The sequence below is a fragment of the Idiotropiscis lumnitzeri genome, chromosome 2 (assembly GCF_059441095.1).
Source record: "Idiotropiscis lumnitzeri isolate Australia: NSW breed Sydney's pygmy pipehorse chromosome 2, RoL_Ilum_1.0, whole genome shotgun sequence".
Taxonomy (NCBI): domain Eukaryota; kingdom Metazoa; phylum Chordata; class Actinopteri; order Syngnathiformes; family Syngnathidae; genus Idiotropiscis; species Idiotropiscis lumnitzeri.
Genome location: NC_142392.1, coordinates 20,045,256 through 20,065,089, shown reverse-complemented (window position 1 = coordinate 20,065,089; position 19,834 = coordinate 20,045,256). Strand labels below are relative to the sequence as shown.

General features: G+C 40.8%; 1 protein-coding gene and 1 pseudogene across 2 annotated transcripts in view; one reads left to right on the top strand and one right to left on the bottom strand.

The window, feature by feature from the left end:
• Nucleotides 1-1,546: 1,546 nt before the first annotated feature.
• Nucleotides 1,547-19,834, bottom strand: part of LOC148341913 (uncharacterized) — an 87,928-nt gene continuing 69,640 nt past the window's right edge. Inside the window, exon 3 of the mRNA XM_088287991.1 lies at nucleotides 1,547-2,833. Coding sequence (XP_088144117.1) covers nucleotides 1,881-2,833 — 953 coding nt within the window. The 3' untranslated portion in view covers nucleotides 1,547-1,880. The remainder of the gene's footprint in view (nucleotides 2,834-19,834) is intronic.
• On the top strand, nucleotides 15,094-19,495 carry LOC148341917 (uncharacterized; annotated as a pseudogene). Its single transcript, XR_015842017.1, has 5 exons — nucleotides 15,094-15,164; nucleotides 15,377-15,472; nucleotides 15,796-15,879; nucleotides 16,695-18,319; nucleotides 18,952-19,495. The product of XR_015842017.1 is annotated as an uncharacterized LOC148341917 (transcript).

Genomic DNA, 19,834 nt, shown 5'->3' with positions numbered 1-19,834 from the left:
GATTCACTTGGAAGTGGCTGTTCTGAATTTACACCAACTGACCAGTACAAAATGGAAGGCTCATCCTTGGATATGCTGCCATGGATATTACGGCCCTGGAAGAGGACGCACTCCACTGAAGTCATCTTCCTGCAGCACTTCTTTTGATTGACTCTCACATTATCTCATCTAACATTGAATAGCATCATTTTATGTGTCAAATGTTGCCCAGTTGGCATCCATTGCAGCCTGGAAGGGGGATTCCCCCATCTGTGGTCCCTTCTCAAGGTTTCTCACCTTTCCCCTAATGGGGTTTTGAGTTTTTCCTTGCCCTTCTGGGGGTTAAGATCGGGGATGTCGATTGTGGTTATGTAAAGCCCTTTGAGACTGTCTGTGATTAAGAGCTATGCAAATAAAATTGACTTGACTTGACTTGTTGCATATGCATTCCCATCACGCTAGTCTTCGGGATTTCCCTCCAAAAGTCCCCCAGAGGGAGAGCAGATGCGTCTCCCCGTTGATACGACCTGTCTACTAGTGACCACCTTAAATTACTCTCATACCCTGGAAGGTCACTGACCTGGCGAGAGAATTGCCCCCACCATAAACAATGCTCAGGCCTATTTTCTCTCAGGGCAGTATCTGGTTACATCGGAACTTCAGAACCAAGACTGGTCACTTCTGTGAGCTCCAGTCCCTTCATAGTTTCATAAAGAGAATTACTTCCCATATCTATATTAGGCCATTTAAAAATACACTACTTTTTAAAAAAATATATTTCAATGTATATTTAAGCTTGCTTATGTAATAATACAATATTTATTAAATTATTTTAATGTGAAATTATATCAATATTAATTTAAACCTTTTTATTTCACACTTGAATATTTCTTAACATATTTGTTCATTTGAATATGTAGGTAATTTAAATTATTCCATCCATCCAGCCATTTTCTGCCGCTCATCCGGGGTCGGGTTATTGAATTAATTTAATACATGAGTATTTTTTATATTTCAATATTTATTTCAAGATTAGGACTCTTCTCAATGAGTTCAATATTTATAAAATGTTTTTATATTTCTTATTAATTGAACTAAGTCTGTGGTTTCCAATTTTAATATTTCCCCATTTCATTATATAACTAATCCAACGTATAAAAAATATAATATAGCATGAAAAAAAAAATTGGGTATATTTGACAAAATTATATTTTCTTTCGAAGTGAGATTCTGCTTAGCAACAAACCCCAAACGCTTGATAGAGCTCAACCTAGAAAGTGTATTTGGGCAGTCAGAAATTTATTCAGAAACCGTAATTATTAAATGTATCTGAGGGGATATTTGAAGAGTTTGAGTTTTGTTCAATGGACCATACATATACGAGCCAGCCAAACACAGCGAGAAAACCAGCGCTGACTCCAGTCGCCATCAGATTGGCAACTCCTGACATTCCAAAACCTTTGAGAGAAACTGAGACTATTTGCGTTTCTCTTTCTTGTTCTTTTTATAGTTCAACTTCTACATCTGTTTTTCACCTTTTCACACAGCATAATGAAGGCCAGTTGAGCAAGTGGAACAAGTGATTTTATTGATGATTGTGGAAGGCAACGATTTCATAAGCACCGTTTCTTCTCACACCTTTTCCATTAAGTACGATTAAAAAGACAACTGAAAAGCATAACGTTAACAAGGCAAAGGCAATTAATTTCATTTATAATGTTTGATGTCAACACAAAAAAAACATCACTCAGACACATTGCTTCTTCTGGCACTGATCACATTGGCTTAGTGTCAATAACAAAGCTTTGCAAAATTCAATACATCATAATTTATTCAAAATCACATTTACATCTTACCACAAAGAGTCAGTTCCTTCAGTTTTTTTTGTCCTTTTTTAAGCTTCAAGGATCGCTGCTATTCTCACCAGCACAATCGTGTCTCTCAGCTCCCTGTTTAGTGAAGAATTTTTTAGCACAAACGCTGCAACTGAATGGCTTGTCTCCATTGTGTGTTCTGGTGTGGCTTTGTAAATGCCACTTTTGAGAGAAACTCTTGGTACAAACTGAGCAGGAAAAAGGTTTTTCTCCATTGTGCGTTCTTGTGTGATATGTTAAACTTGAATTTTGAGAGAAGCTTTTACCACAAACTGAGCAAGAAAAAGGGTTTTCTCCAGTGTGTGTTCTTGTGTGACAAGTTAAATTTGACTTTACAGAGAAGCGTCTACCACAAACTGAACAGGAAAAAGGTTTTTCTTGACTGTGTGTTCTTGTGTGGATCGTTAAATCAAACTTTCGAGAGAAGCTTTTTCCACAAACTGAGCATGAATAAGGTTTTTCTCCACTGTGCGTTCTTGTGTGGATCGTTAAATCAAACTTTCGAGAGAAGCTTTTGTCACAAACCGAGCAAGAAAAACGTTTTTCTCCACTGTGGGTTCTTGTGTGCCTTACTAAATTAGACTTTCGAGAGAAGCATTTGCCACAAACTGAGCATGAAAAGGGTTTCTCTCCACTGTGTGTTCTTGTGTGCCTTACTAAATGAGTCTTTTGAGAGAAGCTTTTGCCACAAACTGAGCAGGAAAAAGGTTTTTCTCCACTGTGCGTTCTTGTGTGATATGTTAAACTTGGCTTTTGAGAGAAACTCTTGTCACAAACTGAGCAGGAAAAAGGTTTTTCTCCACTGTGTGTTCTTGTGTGGATTTGCAAATGTGACTTTTCAGAGAAGCATTTTCCACAAACTGAGCATGAAAAAGGTTTTTCTCCGTGTGTTCTTGTGTGCCGTTTCAAAGACAACTTTGAAGTTGTTGATTTCCCACACTGAGAACATACCCAACTGTCAGTGTGACATGCCCTTTCACCTTTGGCTTGCCCATCATCATCATCATCATCATCATCATCATCATCGTCATGAGCGTCTGATAATGTGTCCTCATTATGTGCTTGTGATGGCCCCCGGTGGTCTTCATCACCTTCTGTTGTCACGTGATGACTTGAGCTGCTGCTTGTAGGCTCCGCCCCTCTTTTGTCCTCATTCTCATCCTTTTTTTCATCTTCAGTCTTTATCGGGAGAATGTTCACTGGTGACTTGTTGATCTCCTCCTCCTCCTTTTTGATGTGAGTCAAGTCTGGCTCCTCTTTCACAGAACGGAGATCGTTTTCACTGACGTCTGTAGGACACAAAAAGACAAATTTGGTTTGGTCAAGTCAAAGCTCAGGCGGCAACTTTGTCTTATATTTCTACCGTGCTATCTTGACTTGTGCCTGCCGCATACGGAGCAATGCGTGCGACCCCAACTTGGACCGGACCATGGGGGCATTTCACAAAATTACGTCCTACGATGTAAACCTCCCTTTCCTCGCAGCACAACAGTGATAAAAGAGCATTTAAAAAGGAAGCACGTTGCGGCTGATGCCGATTTCATTCCTGACATGGCCGCAGACGTTTCTGGAAGCGAGCTGAAGTTAGCACACACAGGCTATTGTGTGCGTCTGATGGAACACCTGTTGTGGGACCCTAACTTATTGATGGGGACCACTGGGGGCCATCGCAACATAATGTCATTGATAGAATAGGAATCCTTCAAGTGAAATATCTTTACAAGTTTTTCATTTTGCATTCAGAGATACAGTGGAACCTCGGTTCTCGAACGACTCTGAGGTCGAACAAATCGGAGTTCGAACAAAAAAAAAGAGAAATTCTTGCTTCGCAGTTCGAACAAACATCGGAGTTCGAACGCCGGTATGACGCGTGAGTGCGCACGCGAGGGTGGGATGCTGAGCGGCGTACGGGTGTAGATCGCTCTCTCTCTCTCTTCGTGACCAACTGTTGTCGCGTGCGGACGTGCTGCGTTTTGCTCTCGCGTTTTATATAGGTGTACGAAGTGTTTTAGCCCCTAATCATGCCTCCAAAGAAAGTCAGTGCAAGCAGCAAAGGAATGGTTTCGGTGTTCGAACAATTCGCTTTTCGAACAGGGTTCTGGAACGGATTATGGTCGAGAACCGAGGTTCCACTGTAGTTTCATCGTGGGTACTTTTTGGTTCCATTATAATCTGGATACCTGAAAGAATTAAAGGGGCCCTGGTAGAACAGGGGGTTGTGACATTCTCCCTTTTTAAACCCATAGTAAGCCAAAGATGCAGATGCATTCCTTACATAATGCGCTTGTTCACTGATGAGATCCGTGCAACCCTGGATGGATGCATTAAATGTATTTTAAATGTTTGGATGAGGTGAAACTATGCACATGTGCACAAAACTGTGCAGGGCCACCCGAGGTTCATTGACCGAGCCAGTAAAATTTTCATAAATAAGACCGACACGTACTTGATTTTTAAAAAAACGTAATCCTTTGTGTTATATCCACGAAAATTCATCAACCGCCATTGATCATTTTGCCCCAGTGTGTACAGTTTTTAGAGTCAGATTGAATCATTCCAGAAGGAATTGCTTGAACAAGATTTGTCAAAGAAGTTTTCAAAAACGAGACACGCCTGCACAAATAAATCACCCAACCAAGATTGTCTTTGTCACTTGCGAGGAGCAGTCCGGCAAAGAGAAAAGCTTTCCCGCTCCTGTGCGGCGTTTTATTGAAGCACAGCAAAGCATTTTGAATATGCAAACTCATAAAGAATGGAAAAACATGAACACTTTGACTTTATCACACCCGTCCACACGCTTCCTGTTGTTCGAACGGTTTCAGCTTACAAGACATGTTTGGGTCACAATTCTGTTAAATGCGAGCTAAACGGTTTCCTGTCAAACACGGTTCAAGACGTGCATCTGTTTTTGTGGCTTCCTGCTAAACTGCCAGCATAGACACAACTCTGTTACCGCTGAACTCACGTTTTCCTGTTTAAGAGGTCCATGTTTTTGTGACCTTCTATTAACCTGTGTGGTATATTTAGTTGTTGATGTGTGGGTCTGGCTCAGCTTCCCTCCCCACAGGTCGCTGGGCATGACAGAATTGGTGATGGTAAGAACCTCTCTGACACAGCCATTTTGGTTCGAAAGAGATTTTATTCTCGTCACATGCTGATGTCAAAAGAAGTCTCCCCAAAAAAGAGAAAAGGGAAAGGGTGTCCCCTCACTTTCCTTCTTATCGGGAATGGCCAAACCGGACATGAATGTCTAACTTTACCTTGTTGCATATGCATTGTCATTGTACTAGTCTTCGATTTTGCCCCAAAGCTCCCTACGGCGAGAGCAGATGTGGTTGCTCTTTGAAGTGGCCTTCCGGTGCCATCTTGACTGCTTCTATCACCTCGAGTGCTCCACACCTAGAGTTGGTCAAGCCTTTTGTCCTCCTGGACACTATCTCATTCACATTGGAATTTCAAAACCAAAACTGGTCACTTCTTTAGTCTCCAATCCCCTCATAGTTAAAGAGAATTACTAAAATGTTCATAAGAGTGAATAAAAAAATACACTACATATTTCCCCCCTCCAGGCAATCTTGTCCTGATAAAGCAAAAACGACACCAGCATGTCACCAAAAATCCCATTCCAACCTTTTATATGAATCCATTGCCTAAAATTTGGGAAACCTAATTGACTAAAACCTAAATCATGCTCAAGGCATGCTACATAAGGGTAGTTTAACTCGGAAAACTAAGTGTAAGGCCAAATTGCTCCCTGGTGTCACTCTAACACCTCCTGCAGGACCACACATAAATCCAGCAATAATTCCAAAAAATCCCAAATCAACCACCTCGGTCACGAAGGAGTTCCCCCCGCAATGTTAGATCTTTAAGCAAACCGGCAGTAACACTTTCCAGTTTAGTCCATATGGAGGCATCAAAGCTTTGCTGAACCTTTCTAGTGAAGCTGCATCCACAAGGCAAGTAGGATGAAGGAACACCGTTACAGAACAGAATAAATCCACAGCGTGATAAAGGCATGATAGGACAAGAAACAAACACACAAAATACAAACACGAGTCAAATGATATGCAAAAACATAGTTGAGGCCACGCTCCAGCGAGAGAATCCGATGACATTGTGTCGCTCGAGAGCTGCCAAGCCCTCGTCACCGAAGAGCTCTTGCAAACACTATTGTTTCAGATGATCACGTCCACATCTTATGACCCTCAAAGGAGTCCTCCTCGTCGCTTGCTCCAAGTGAGATTCCAGTCTGCATCCAACTCCATCTACACTTCACCTGAAATACAACAAGCAGACACACTCCACACAAAAATTGAGCACTAGAGATGCCAATAAAATCCATTTTCCACAGGAAAGAGTCCATTCCAGGATGTGGAGGAAACCAAGAGCGGTGCAGTCCTCATCCCAGCCATTATGGCCGGAATGCCCCCCTTTGCCCCCAAGCTGAGCCGGCATTAACTCTGTCAAATGGGGAAGGCGCAGATATAGCAAAAACAAATTGGAGACGCTGTGGAGCAGAGCACAACGTCAGTGAGACCCCGGGTCCACGACCCCTCTGGCAGAGACGCAAACAGAGCTTTCGCTTCAGAGTGACCAATTCATTGTCTACCACAGTGCTGAGAAATTCGGAAAATGTTCCATAACAGAGGAATTCGTAATGGGTGCTGAAACACCACCCTGGTCTCAGAGCTGCCTAATCTGCTGGAACGGAGGACAACATATGCTTCCCCCGCCGGATGTGCACAGTCAAATTCAGTCCCTTCTGGAAATTCAGTCCCACTCGAATTCCAGTGTTTGTTTCACAGGTGCGGGTTCGGTCCACGGCAGTGACTCGGCCAATCTCAAGAGTCCCACAAGCGTGACAGTTGTTGTTGCTCATTGGGATATGCAGAAGGAACTTGCAAAGCGTGGAATATCTTGTTCCACCATCAAAAACTGTTGTCCATCAATCGTCACCGGAAAGCCAAGACCTGCCGGTCCTTGAATGCTGAGGCTCTGCGGGCACTCCTATCGTGGAATGTGGTCCCAATCGGGTTGAGGCGTCAAGTGTGCGTTTGGAAGCCATAGAAGCGTTGTCGGAGGGGGTAGCGGTGGCGCCCCGTGCTAGTGGAGCTCTTTGTGACAGGCATGGCGCTGGACCACAGGCTGACACATTTCAGGAAGTGGCTCGGTTTGGACCACTCATCACCCAGTAATCCCACAACCCACAGCAAGAGCACGCCCCACTCAAAACCAATGTCTATAACCACCCCTACTTCTGTTACGTAACCTTGTTGACCGGCAGGTGCGGACAACAAACCTGCTGTGGGCACTACGTCACCAGAACCTGGCCCAGGAGCAGCGGAAATGGAAAGAGCAGACGCAATGGGAGCTGCATGCGTCGGCTGCTGGATTAACTGCTTCCCCCGGTTGTCGTGACCCGTGCCGGTCACGCCTGTTTTGTTGTTGTTTTCGTCACCTCCCTGCCATGTGCACTTTTGTTTATGTTTCTCAGCTGAGCAGGGGCGTCTCCTCCGACGACCGACTCCGCCCGCGTCATCACGAGCGGGAGACCAGCCCACCGGCGCCGCACCTGACATCCATCCACTGACTAATTACACACACTATTTAAGCCACCTACACTGACTGCCCGGCGTCGGATAATTTTCCTGCACTGCTCACGTTCATGACCCTGGTATTGTTCTCTTGTTCATGCATTTTTGCTCTTGCGATCTCTTTGTGTTCCACGTTTTGCCAGCTATTGCTCGGTCTCTTTTTGTTCCTCGTTTTCTCCAATTGGTTTTCCCTCTTGCCCTTTTGGCAAGCTATTTATGTTGATCGTTTTTCCTTTTCCTTGCCGGTGCAAGCGCTTTTCGTTCCGTCGTTTATCTCCTTCCTGGTGTTAGCTTTTCTCCGCCAGCGCTTTGTGTTTTCTCCTGATTTATCGACGGATGTAATGCTAAGATAGATATATTTGCCTTAATTGATGATTGGACTTCCACTATTGTGAATCAATAAACACTCTTTGTTAAACTGATTTTCCTGTGTCCGCGTTTGGAGAGTCCTGCCACCTTCTTCCCAGCGTTTCGCTGGCAAGACCCTGACAGAATTATCCGACCAGAACACGAGTAATCATAGGGTACGTATCTGAACAGCGTATCTCTTGCTACGTACCAGCGAAACTGTCGGCTCAGCCCCAGGCCCTCCACACAACGGTACGCCTCGATCCTTACTGTGTTCCATGCCACAAAGTGCCCAATACGATACGTGGAAGCGCGCTTCTCTTCATTATTATCAGCTCATAATTTTCCTGCTAAAATTTACACCCTGGCCAGGGTCTGTGCTCAAACTGAGCTTATTCACAACTATGTTGTTTATAGCTATAATTTTACACTTCTTATTTCTCATCTCTTTAACCACTAGACCTTTCTTTTCTTTATCTTCTGCACATTTCTCCCGCGCTAGTCCCCATTTACATAGTTCCTATCATTATTTTTTTTCATTTATTTATTTTTTTATACATTTCCGTATGTTCTTTCACAGTGCGGTTACTTTGACATCTTTTAATGTCTTAATCATTTATAGAGGCCTCTTGTTAAAACAATAATTGAAACTAACACAGGGACATTTTCCACGACCAATCAGCCAGCAGACCCACGCACAAGCTCTCTTTAACGACCCCAAAAGCCCCGACCGCTTGGACACAGGCGCACAACACCCATTGTGAGTAAAAGCATCTCACCGAAAGTTCAGCCGGCCGGCTGTTGAACGCCTGCGCCCCAGCACCCTGAGACCCTCAATGGAGCAAGAATCCTGTTTGTGACGCCAAAAATGTGGTATATTTTGTTGTTGATGTGTGGGTCTGGCTCAGCTTCCCTCCGGACAGGTCGTGGAGCATGGCAGAATTGGTGATGGAAAAAAATTCTCTGACACAGCCATTTTGGTTGGAAAGAGATTTTATTCTCGTCAAATGCTGATGTCAAAAGAAGTCTCCCCAAAAAGAAAAAAGGGAAGGGTGTCCCCTCTCTCTGGCCTTTCCTTCTTATAGGGAATGGCCACACCTGACATGAATATTGAAGGATTGTATTACGATTGCTGGCATTATTTTAAACACTTACGGGACAGAAGGTCAATTATTTAATTTAGCAGGTTCATATTTACTGAATATGTTCGACATTGATTAAACAAAAATCATTTATCAAATGAATGTAGAAGTACAGTGCATCGATAAGATTGACTGGGATTGTAGTCATGGTGTTTACTGATGCATTCATATGCTAAATTGATATGACTTAGTTTAAATGTAAGACCTCAAAATAGCACACATAGTATTTTCATGACCCACACTCTCATTCAGAACAAACAGATTCAGTCTGCTCAGGTCAAACTGATGACAAACCAGATCACACTTCATGGACAAATACTTCAAAGCACATTCTCCACATAGGCCATAGAAGGTACAAACATATCAAATTGGGCCGGGGAGGACGTCACAGCGATGCTATCAAGAAGACCCAAAAATATAATCTGATCTGGGAAAACATACACCACACAATCTGTACACTGACGAGATTGCAGGGGAATGTGAGCAGGAGAGACGGAGAGACTGCCTTCTGCCTGAGAAGGTCAGCCTTGGACGTGGACCGGGCCGGGGGAAGGAGCAAGGACGACCGATTCAACCTACATGACCCTTGACATAAAAAACCTCCAATAAAATGTGAGGCTGGGCTGAGATCAGCGCGCCATTTTTCGATAGTACTCGTCTTGAGTACAGTTTCTCGTCAGATTAAGAAAAAGCCGCCCAGATATCTGTATTTGTACTATTTCCTGAACGCCGGAAATTGAAGAAACTAAATATTGGAACTCTATTCAGTTGTTGTTAAGTCTTTATTTGACCCTATTCTTCTTGAGTACAAAAAACTAACACGCATTGGAGTAAGTTTGGCTTTTAAGATTCATTTACTAAATGTTTCTCATTTTCTCGGTGGCTCAACTCCAACAGTGGAAATAAAAATACACTCCATCTGTCAGCATAGTTTTGAAACATGATGACATAAACAAACTTAATTTCTTTCACAACATTTAAAAACCGGAATAAGTAAAATGTTAAATAATCAGTTCAAATTTTAAACTGAGAAAAAAAACACGGAGTTTACCCCCCACAAATCGTTATTCTTTGGCATATATTTTCGGCACTGATTTCATTTGGCATAAACAAATGTTCAGCGAACCGGATAGTAAAAGGCAATATTTAAAAATAAAACGGCAATAACCTTGAACGATTTCCCCCAAAAACTTAATGTTTTTATGTATATTTTTAACGATAGAAAGTCGTTCTTTACAAAGCAAATGAGAGTAAGACGTGTACAAACCTGCTTTGTGTAGCACAACACGAGGCTGGTTGCAAACTTCGTCCAGCAGTTGAAGATGTTGCTCGTTCTCTTCTTTTATTCCACATAGTTCCTCTTTGTACTTGGGTGTCGTTCTTTCACACATTTTCAAATGATAATTCCAAAAAATCCGCACTTGATCTCTGCTTGGCGATGTGCCTCTTTTCGTTAGCGGCTAGCAAGCTAACAAGCTAAGCTAACTACGCCGAAAAGCATCAACGCGCGAAGATGAGGTTATCGGGACACAAAGACTTAATGAATTATGTCGTAGTCCTTTAGAGTAGCACTGGACATTCTGTGAGAAATTTACAGTCAGTTCCACACTAAATTAGAAGAATTTAGCGGTGGACTGTATTTGTTCCGGTGTGGATGTGGTCGAGGTCCTTCGGAAGCTGCGCGCTTGCTTATGACGTCATGCTTTAAGCACGTATTTTTCAAATATATTTCTTTGCCTCTGTGTTTGTTTTTACCCATGTCTGTTCTATTTTAATATATATTTTATATAATATTTTAATTCGGTTGATAAAAAAAATCAACAAAATAACTAAAATAACGCCACATTGGCGAGTAAACTCTGACGTCACTTCCGCCTTTGCCCCGAGAAGCCGCTTCTGCAAGAGCAGTGGGACGTTTAAGTTTCTCCTCCCGAATTTGCAACAATGCTGTGTTTCACTCGGGCTGCGAGATTGTATGAATATAATGTCTGCATATACTAGCAATGCCTCTCAATTATTTCACGCCCGCCCCTACCAAGAAGAAAAAAGATTCGCGCCCCCCCCCCACCACCATTTTTTTCTGTCTTTGTATAGTGATGTTAGATTGTCAATAAAATATCCCTTAACTAAGCTAAATTGCTAAGAAATATAATTTTGAGAATTATTATTGTGAGGATCTCGAAACTCAGTACTCTGTTGTGCAAATATTGATGAGATGATAAATATTTACTCATACGTTTTTTGTAAAATCTTTATTCACAAAAGCAAACCAAACACAGTTATTAATCCCAAAATCCATGCGATACATCTAATTTGAAGTACTTAGCACCTGCAATGTCACTCAAGATTTCTTCACGCTTGGGAATCTGATAATGTTCTCTTATATGAAAAAAATCAGTGCCTACCTTCTGCCAGGGAGTTGTGGGAAGGTCAGCTACTAATACGTACATAATATAGAAAACACAAAAAGAAGAGCCAGGGGGATTTTAAACAAAAAATCTTTGTAAATAACATAAAGCAACAGCTTTAGTATGTTTACTATACGTTTTTTTAATGGTTACTGTAATGTTCCGTCTTCTATCTTAAGAAGTCACGCAGGCAACGTGATGCTGCAAGCTTGTGTCTCTTTATTTACTGACTTGCATTCTCGTCTATGTGCAGACACACTTGTTCGTCTGGTAACCAAACACACGTCAGGCAATACTGCCAACTAGTGACCAATGATATAACTGCTGTCATTATATCTCCCTTTCAAACGTTAAACAATGCCTTTGCCTTTTTTTAATAATTATTGTTATTTCATTCTTATTATTATATTTTTGTTTTGTTATCAATTATTTTCACTTCTTATCAATATCTATCCATTTTTTTATGACAACAAGCATCTCTACAACAATTTTAGCAACAATCACACAACATTAAACATTTTCAATCAGCCTGTCCGGTTGTCGTCTAACTCTTGTTGATCTTCGAAGAGGTTCAGTAATCCCAGAAATTGCTGGTGGTTGAGGTCTGTGCTCCTTCGATGTATCCACCTGCTTTGCAGCCTCAGCCGCATCAGAAGATTTCTTACAGTCCTCGGGAACCTTCAGAAGACTCCTCCTGTTCCTCCTCACTCTTTGTCCATGCTTTGTTTCCACAAAGTAAGATCTCGGTCCGGCTTCAATAAGGACAGTCACTTTTCTGTCCCAAAAATGAGGTCCCTCAATCCTTACAGTGTCTTTCTCAGAAAGAGGTTCCAGATGTTTTGTAGCTCTGTCATATGCAATTTTCGGTTTGAGTTTGAGCATTCTCTTATTTTCAAACTAAATGTTGTTGTCCTGTCCTTGTGGTATTTGTGGAAGCGTGGTGCGAAGCTTACGGCACATGAGTAGGTCAGCAGGCGAAGAAGCTCCCCACTCCACAGGTGCAGCTCTGTAACTCAATAGGGCAAGGTAAGGATCAGATGCATCATCCTTGGCCTTCCTTAGCAGTCTCTTGATGATTTGCACTCCCTTCTCAGCCTGGCCATTTCCCTGTGGGTATAAAGGGCTTGAAGTGAATCCATATTGCTTTGCAAACTGTTGAAATTCTCCACAGTCAAATTGCGGACCGTCGTCACTCACAACACACTGCGGAATTCCGTGTCTTGCAAAGAACCCTTTCATGTGAACAATAATGGACTGTGCAGTGGTGCTGGTGAGTTGGGCAATCTCAGGATAGTTAGAGTAATAGTCAATGTTAATAACACAAACTTGTACGTACCCACGATGCTACCAAAGGCAAAAGATGTATGCAGATTGTGCTCGATTGGACTTCATTATCATCACATTTCTCTCTTATTGGTGATCTATTATTATACTTCCTGCTTCCGCGAAATCCGATTTGATGACGTCATTTCCGGGTACGAACTACGCTGCTTCAAAACGAAACTAAAGTTGCGTTGTACAAAAAACATTTAGAAAAATATTTAACGTTACACTTCACAGTAATTTGAATGCAATAACAGGATTTAAATGAACTACAAATTGAAAACAGAACAGCAATACTTTTCTTGCCACTCAAAAGGTAAACAGTTTGCACGCTAGTATTATGCAAAAACATTAACAGTAGGGACCCATATTGCTATTATTAAGGTTATTTCGTTAGAGCAGGGGTGTCAAACTCATTTTTGTGGACGGGCCACATTGTAGTTGTGGTTTCCCTCAGAGGGCCGGTATGACTGTGAACCCATATAAATTGAATGGAAAGCCAGTTTTGAAATCAGAAGCTCCTAAGTAATTGTTCAACAATTTTTCCATTTATTTTAAAAGGGGAGGACTGCTAACAAATAAATGGCAATATCTCATATCTCAGTGTTGTTAAAAGTGAAGAAAATATGATAGAAACAGGAAGTTGATGCAGATGATTTGCCCTTTGCGGGCCACATAAAATGAGGTTGCGGGCCAGATCTGGCCCCCGGGCCTTGAGTTTGACGTATGCGTTTGAGTTAATTGTATGTACCTTGTTGCTTTTCATGTGCAGAATGTCACCGTGAGGGACATCTCTTGACCGCTAGAAACGTTCCAAGTCACCCTCTAAGATTATTGCCACATCTGACGTACTGTCGTCTCTCGAACAGCCGCGCATCAGAGGCTAGGCAAGCCAAACTGACCCGGAAGTACATAAACACGTATTAAAAAAATAAATAAACGAACATTCACTATCTTTGCAAGGGAAAGCAAAGATTTTGCGAGGGAATGCAAAGTTGTTTTTTTTTCTTCCATGTCCCCTAAGGGGCTCCGGAATTTCCGAACGCCGTCAGAGGAAAAGGAGAAATAAAAAAGGAAAATCTGGATATCAGTCTGAATCGTGGCCTTTTTGCTGGACCGGTGTGGCTACACTCCTGCCATTCCAAAAACTTTGAGAGAAACTGAGACTATTCGCATTTCTCTTTCTTGTTCTTTTTTTAGTTCAACTTCGAGATCTGTTTTTCACCTTTTCACACAGCGTAATGAAGGCCAGTTGAGCAAGTGGAACAAGTGATTTTATTGATGATTGTGGAAGGCAACAATTTCATAAGCACAGTTTCTTCTCACACCTTTTCCATTAAATACGATTAAAAAGACAACTGAAAAGCATAACGTTAACAAATGTTGTTCTAGGCAAAGGCAATTTATTTTATTTACATGTTTGATGTAAACACCAAAACAAATTATCATCACTCAGACACATTGGTTCTTCTAGCACGGATCACATTGGCTTAATGTCAATAAAAAAGCTTTGCAAAATTCAATTTATCATATTTTATTCAAAATCAAAATGTACATCTTACCACAAAGAGTCGGTTCCTTCAGTTTTTTTGTTTTCTTTTTTTTAAGCTTCAAGGATCGCTGCTTTTCTCACCAGCACAATTGTGACTCTCCGCATGCTGTTTAGTGGAGAATTTTTTAGCACAAACGCTGCAACTGAATGGCTTGTCTCCACTGTGTGTTCTTGTATGGCTTGTTAAATGCGACATTTGAGAGAAACTCTTGTCACAAACTAAGCAGGAAAAAGGTTTTTCTCCACTGTGTGTTCTTCTGTTTTGTTAAAGTTGATTTTAGAGAGAATCCTTTGGCACAAACTGAGCAGGCGAAGGTTTTTTCTCCACAGTGCGGTCTTATATGTTCTGTTAAACTTGACTTTTGAGAGAAACTCTTGCCACAAACTGAGCATGAAAAATGTTTTTCTCCAGTGTGTATTTTTGTGTGACTTGTTAAATTTGACTTTACAGAAAAGCTTTTGCCACAAACTGAGCAGGAAAAGTTTTTTTTCTCCAGTGTGTGTTTTTATGTGACTTGTTAAATTTGACTTTCCAGAAAAGCTTTTGCCACAAACTGAGCAGGAAAAAGGTTTTTCGCCACTGTGTGTTCTTGTGTGTGCTATTAAACTTGTCTTTTGAGAGAAGCATTTTCCACAAACTGAGCATGAAAAAGGTTTTTCTCCAGTGTGTAATCGTGTATGTGTTTTTAAATTTGACTTTAAAAATGAGCTAGCGTTCACGCCCATGCCATGACGTCAAACGTTTGTGGGTGTTGCTTGATAGAGCAGTACCCACAATTCAGCAAATGAGCTCCCGTTCCGTCGTATACGCGGTCGTATATCTCTCAAGGTAAATTCTATTAGATGTTATATTGACAGTACGATAGTATAGTGTGTTCTGCGATCGCTTAAAGACTTGTAATTCCGTGATTTATGTTCACGCCCATGCCATTCCGTCAAATGTAAGTAAGGCGTACATCGCTCTAGTTCGTGACTGTTGCTTGATAGAGCAGTATTAGCAGCGAACGGCTACATTTAGCCTCCGTGTTTTCTATTCGTGCGTCACGTTTTAAACATTTTTCGCGCATTATTTCGCTCGCCACAAGTCACCCAATCATGACAACCGTCACCCTAGCCACGGTTTGATTTTATTGTCGTCTTTTTGGCGTATCAGCAGGCATCAGTGGTTTTAGTCGAGCCCTCGTCGGAGAAGTGTACAAACACTCACTAATCACCACAAGAGGAGACAAGTACGTCTCTGACATTCACTGTAAGTACATTGTCTAAAGTTACTTTTATTTCACGACAACAATTTGTTGTGTTTACTGCCGTGCTTGTCGTAAATTGCTTAATAACTCGCTTCTGGGCTATGTTGGGTTGCTAAATATGGCTGTATAATGAAACTGTGAAACGATGGAAACAATCATGCATTCTTATCTATTCATTTTGTCAGGGTGACATGACATTTTTGTAAACGTGCAGAATCATATTTTCAAAGTACAATAATGTAGTTTTACTTTGCATCTTGTCTCTTTAATTGCCTTGAGACGATGTGTAATGCAGCAGTAGTGCCATTTTACTCCTCTGTTTCAGAAGATGGACTCGAATTTTCTAAAATTTCTCCAAGACCAGCGAAAGTTAGATGATAAAGTCATTGCCACCTTTATCGAGGAGAAGGTATGTACAACAGGCAATAACATGTCATTTAACCAATGTGGGTGTTTAAGGAAAAATGCTTCGGGCATATTATATGTTGTGAGACATGGTTGATCATAAAAAGAAAATTGTAATGATTCAAATTTTTCTATTCTTAATATCAATCTCAATAATCAAGTTTAATCCACCCAAATGGATTTGCATTTCTTTGGGGCAGGTTGTAATTCTAGTAGAAGCATTTAAGTGTAAATGAAGTACACACACATTGACAAAAGTGTTGTCTGTTCATGGAAAGAGGGAAACGACATATATAACAATCATAATACATAAAAATAAAAAGGAAAAATAACCATTCATAATCGGACATTGATTTTTTTTATTGTGGTTCATTGGAATTGTTAAAAAAAATCAAAAATTTTGAAACAGGCCTTGACAAAAATTATGGTAGAAAACACATTTTGTTGCAGAACCTTTTGAGGAAATCACGACAATCAGATTATTTATGTAATGAAATTTCAATGAGATGTGTGCAGCTCTCATTTTGTCCCTGTCTCCATATGCAAACCACGCCAGTTGTTTTACGTTTATATATATATACAGTTCGAAATGGAGTAGGAAGAAGTATAAACTGTGTTCCTACCCCTTTACACCATTTCTAATTCATATTTATGAATGATGTTTAGCGTAGTTAGTACACTATTGGAGGTTCAGCCAATCATTTTTCTACGTTGCTGTTCAAAATGCGTCTTACTTTCCATGTTTTAAAATGATTGCTGGTCATGTACTTTGTGTATTTTTAAAACTTGTTTCATTACCAATGTTCTATTTTTCCTCAGATTGATTGCTATGCTGTCAATGCGATGACAGACCAGCAGCTCACAGAATATGTTCCCAAAGCTGGAGACCGAATTGCAATACGCCAATACTGCAGAAGAGAAGTAGCTGCGCTTGAAGGAACCAACACAACAATATCCAAAGCAACTGAGTCTTTGATTTAAAAAATTCAACAAAGGCGGGGTTTTGACAATGGCCGCACAGATGAGCGGGTGAAAAAAATGTCTGGCAACACTAATGCTATGAAAGAACACCGCAACTACCAAATGGGCCTATTTGAAGAGACTCAGGACCGAATTGTGCAAGTTAGAGAGAGAAGAGGAGGAGGCACAAGACATTTAAAGGCCCTGAAGAATGCAACAATGTCAGAATTAATGGAAACAGGCAAAGCACTCTTTTTTTCCAAATGGAAAATCAAAACTAGGGAGGGAAAGCGATTTTGAATTTCTAATACGGGACTTCACTGAAGAGATCATTTCACCACAAACAACATTAAATGAGCAGTATGAAAAGAGAAAGGTGAAAACATTACGGCTTTATTTGTCATGCAAAAGAGTTGGTGCTGATGCCCCTGCAAAAGTGCTTGATGAGCCACATGACACCGCTTCTGTGCATTTTACTGCATTGGAGGAAACAGCCAAGGTGCCTCCATTGGACAGTGAAATGGTGGGAGCAGTAGGTGGACTGTTAGAAAATGTTATTGCTGATGAAGAAATAGTCTTCAGACATTCATTTGCTGATTATGCCACTTATGATGTCGATGACACCCTCGACGACACCATCCCCATGGAGCTGTTGGTTGAAAATCCATCCCCAGGGCAAGAATCTCATCCACTTAAAGCAAGAAAACTTCAACTGCACAGGGGAAATGTTTTCCATGAATTAAATGCAGCCTTTCAAAACGGCACTGTAACTACTGATGAGCTGCTGGTGGAGATCGAGATGTTCCAACCCAATGGAGCAATGGAAAAGGGAGAAGATAATGGTGGTGTGTTAAGTGAATACTGGGAAACATTCTTCAGTAAATGCACTCATGGAAGCACAATGAAGATACCAATGACACGACACGACATGAAAGACGAATGGGTTAACATTGCCAAAGTTATGGTCCTTGGATACAACATTGTGCAATATTTTCCCATAGCATTAGCCAAGCCCTTTATTTTGTATTGTCTCGGCGTTGACCTGATGGAGAATGACCTGCTTTCGGCATTTTTAGACACAATTCCCTCTGAAGAAAAACAAGTGGCTGAACAAGCGATGATTGATTTTTTGTCTATCGCTGGATCTGAGGAGTGGATGGATTTCCTCGAAACTCACGAGGTTAAAGTTATTGTCAATAAGGGGAACGTGAAGAAGACTTTAATTGAGGTGGCACATAAGGAACTGGTTCAAGATCCCGCCTATATTGCTGAGTGCTGGTCCAGTATATTGAAGGAACTGAAATTACCACTGGGAGGCCTGGATGAAGTATATGGTAGCCTTACCCCAACACCAAGAAGAGTAATCGCCATGTTGCAGCATGAGGGCCTCAACATGAGAGAAATGCAGAGTTTTGAATTTCTGAAAAAATTCATCAGGAGTTGCAACGAACATCGGCTCAAGAAATTTCTTCGATTTTGTACTGGTAATCTTTCACATCTTTACGATTAATCCTAATTCTGTCATTTGTTTTCACTTGTCAAATTTGATATATATATATATATATATATATGTATATGTATACATATGTATATATACATGTGTATATATATGGATATATATATGTATATGTGTGTGTGTGTATATATGCCAAAAGAAATGTGCCCTCAGCTGACTTTGAAACACGGGGGGCAAAATTTTTGATTTGTGGGCCACAATGGGTTCTCTTGACAGAGGGGCCGGACCAGCAACACTTGGATGGAGTGTTTTGGTAACCTCACTTTATCTGAGAAAGAAAATACATATCGTATATAGAGAAAATATATGCTCTAATTTTCAATGAAAATGAACGAAAACATTGCAACAAAATATCTGTCTTAGGGTGTGTCTCCTAGTGGGGACACTTATCAGAATTACGGGGAAAATAAAACATGAACAAGGTTTATTTATTTAATTTTTTCAACTTCGGCGGGCCTGATGTAAACGTTTAATAAATACACAGCTATTGAAGGCAATGATTAGAGAGCCTTCATTTGAGGTGACAGACACGAGTGTTCTAGCATAGAGTTGGTGGTGGTATGTGGTTCTAAACTAATATTTTATTTTTGTTTTCCAAAGGTGCAGATCTTTTAGTGGCTGAGAAGATCAATGTGCGATTCTTTGAGGCTGAGAACCTATTTACACGAAGACCAATGTCCCATACATGTGGCTGTGTTCTGGAGGTGGCCAACAACTATGGGTCGTACCCTGAGTTGTCTGAGGAATTTGGGAATGTACTTGATGCCAACATGTGGGTGATGGACATAATTTAGTGTCTGTTCTGCAAAATCTATTCCCATATACTCTTAGAGGGTTTGGCGGCTGTTTTGTCTGGAATTTGTTCATAATGGTATTTTATAATGTAGTTGCATGGTCTGATTCATGGGGGCCAGATTTACTGTTTTATGCCGGTATTTCATACTCTTGGACTGCAAGTCGAGTTGTTTATATTTACTGACTATTGAGTGAGTCATTGTTTGCATAGTTGATTCTTTGCAAAATTAGGAAGCAATTTTGTTGTGGTAAGACACAATTTTGTTGACTATGGTTGTTATGCAACAGCTTTAAGACGTGTGTTTTTTTTTTTTGGTTTTTATAAAATTGCTCCACTGCTTGTATTGCAAGCAGATAGTTGTGTCGCTGGGGTCGACTACGATGTCTTTTACACAAATTTTATAAAAATTAAATGTGCAACTGCTCCTATCTGAATTATTTTCTCAGTTAAGACAGTGACATTCACTCAGCTCTCAGACAGACTGTATGTAGGAGACATTATTTGCTGAATTGAGTACCCAAATCTCAAGTCTACAGTTATCAAGTTGTCACCTTGTTGCTGTCTGATTTGACAGTGTGCATTTGTGTGAATTTGACCACTTCGCTTCACATAAATAGTTTCTACAAATACATTTAAGGATTGAATAGCAGTTTCAACTCAAGATACTTTGGCTACCTGAAAATGTAG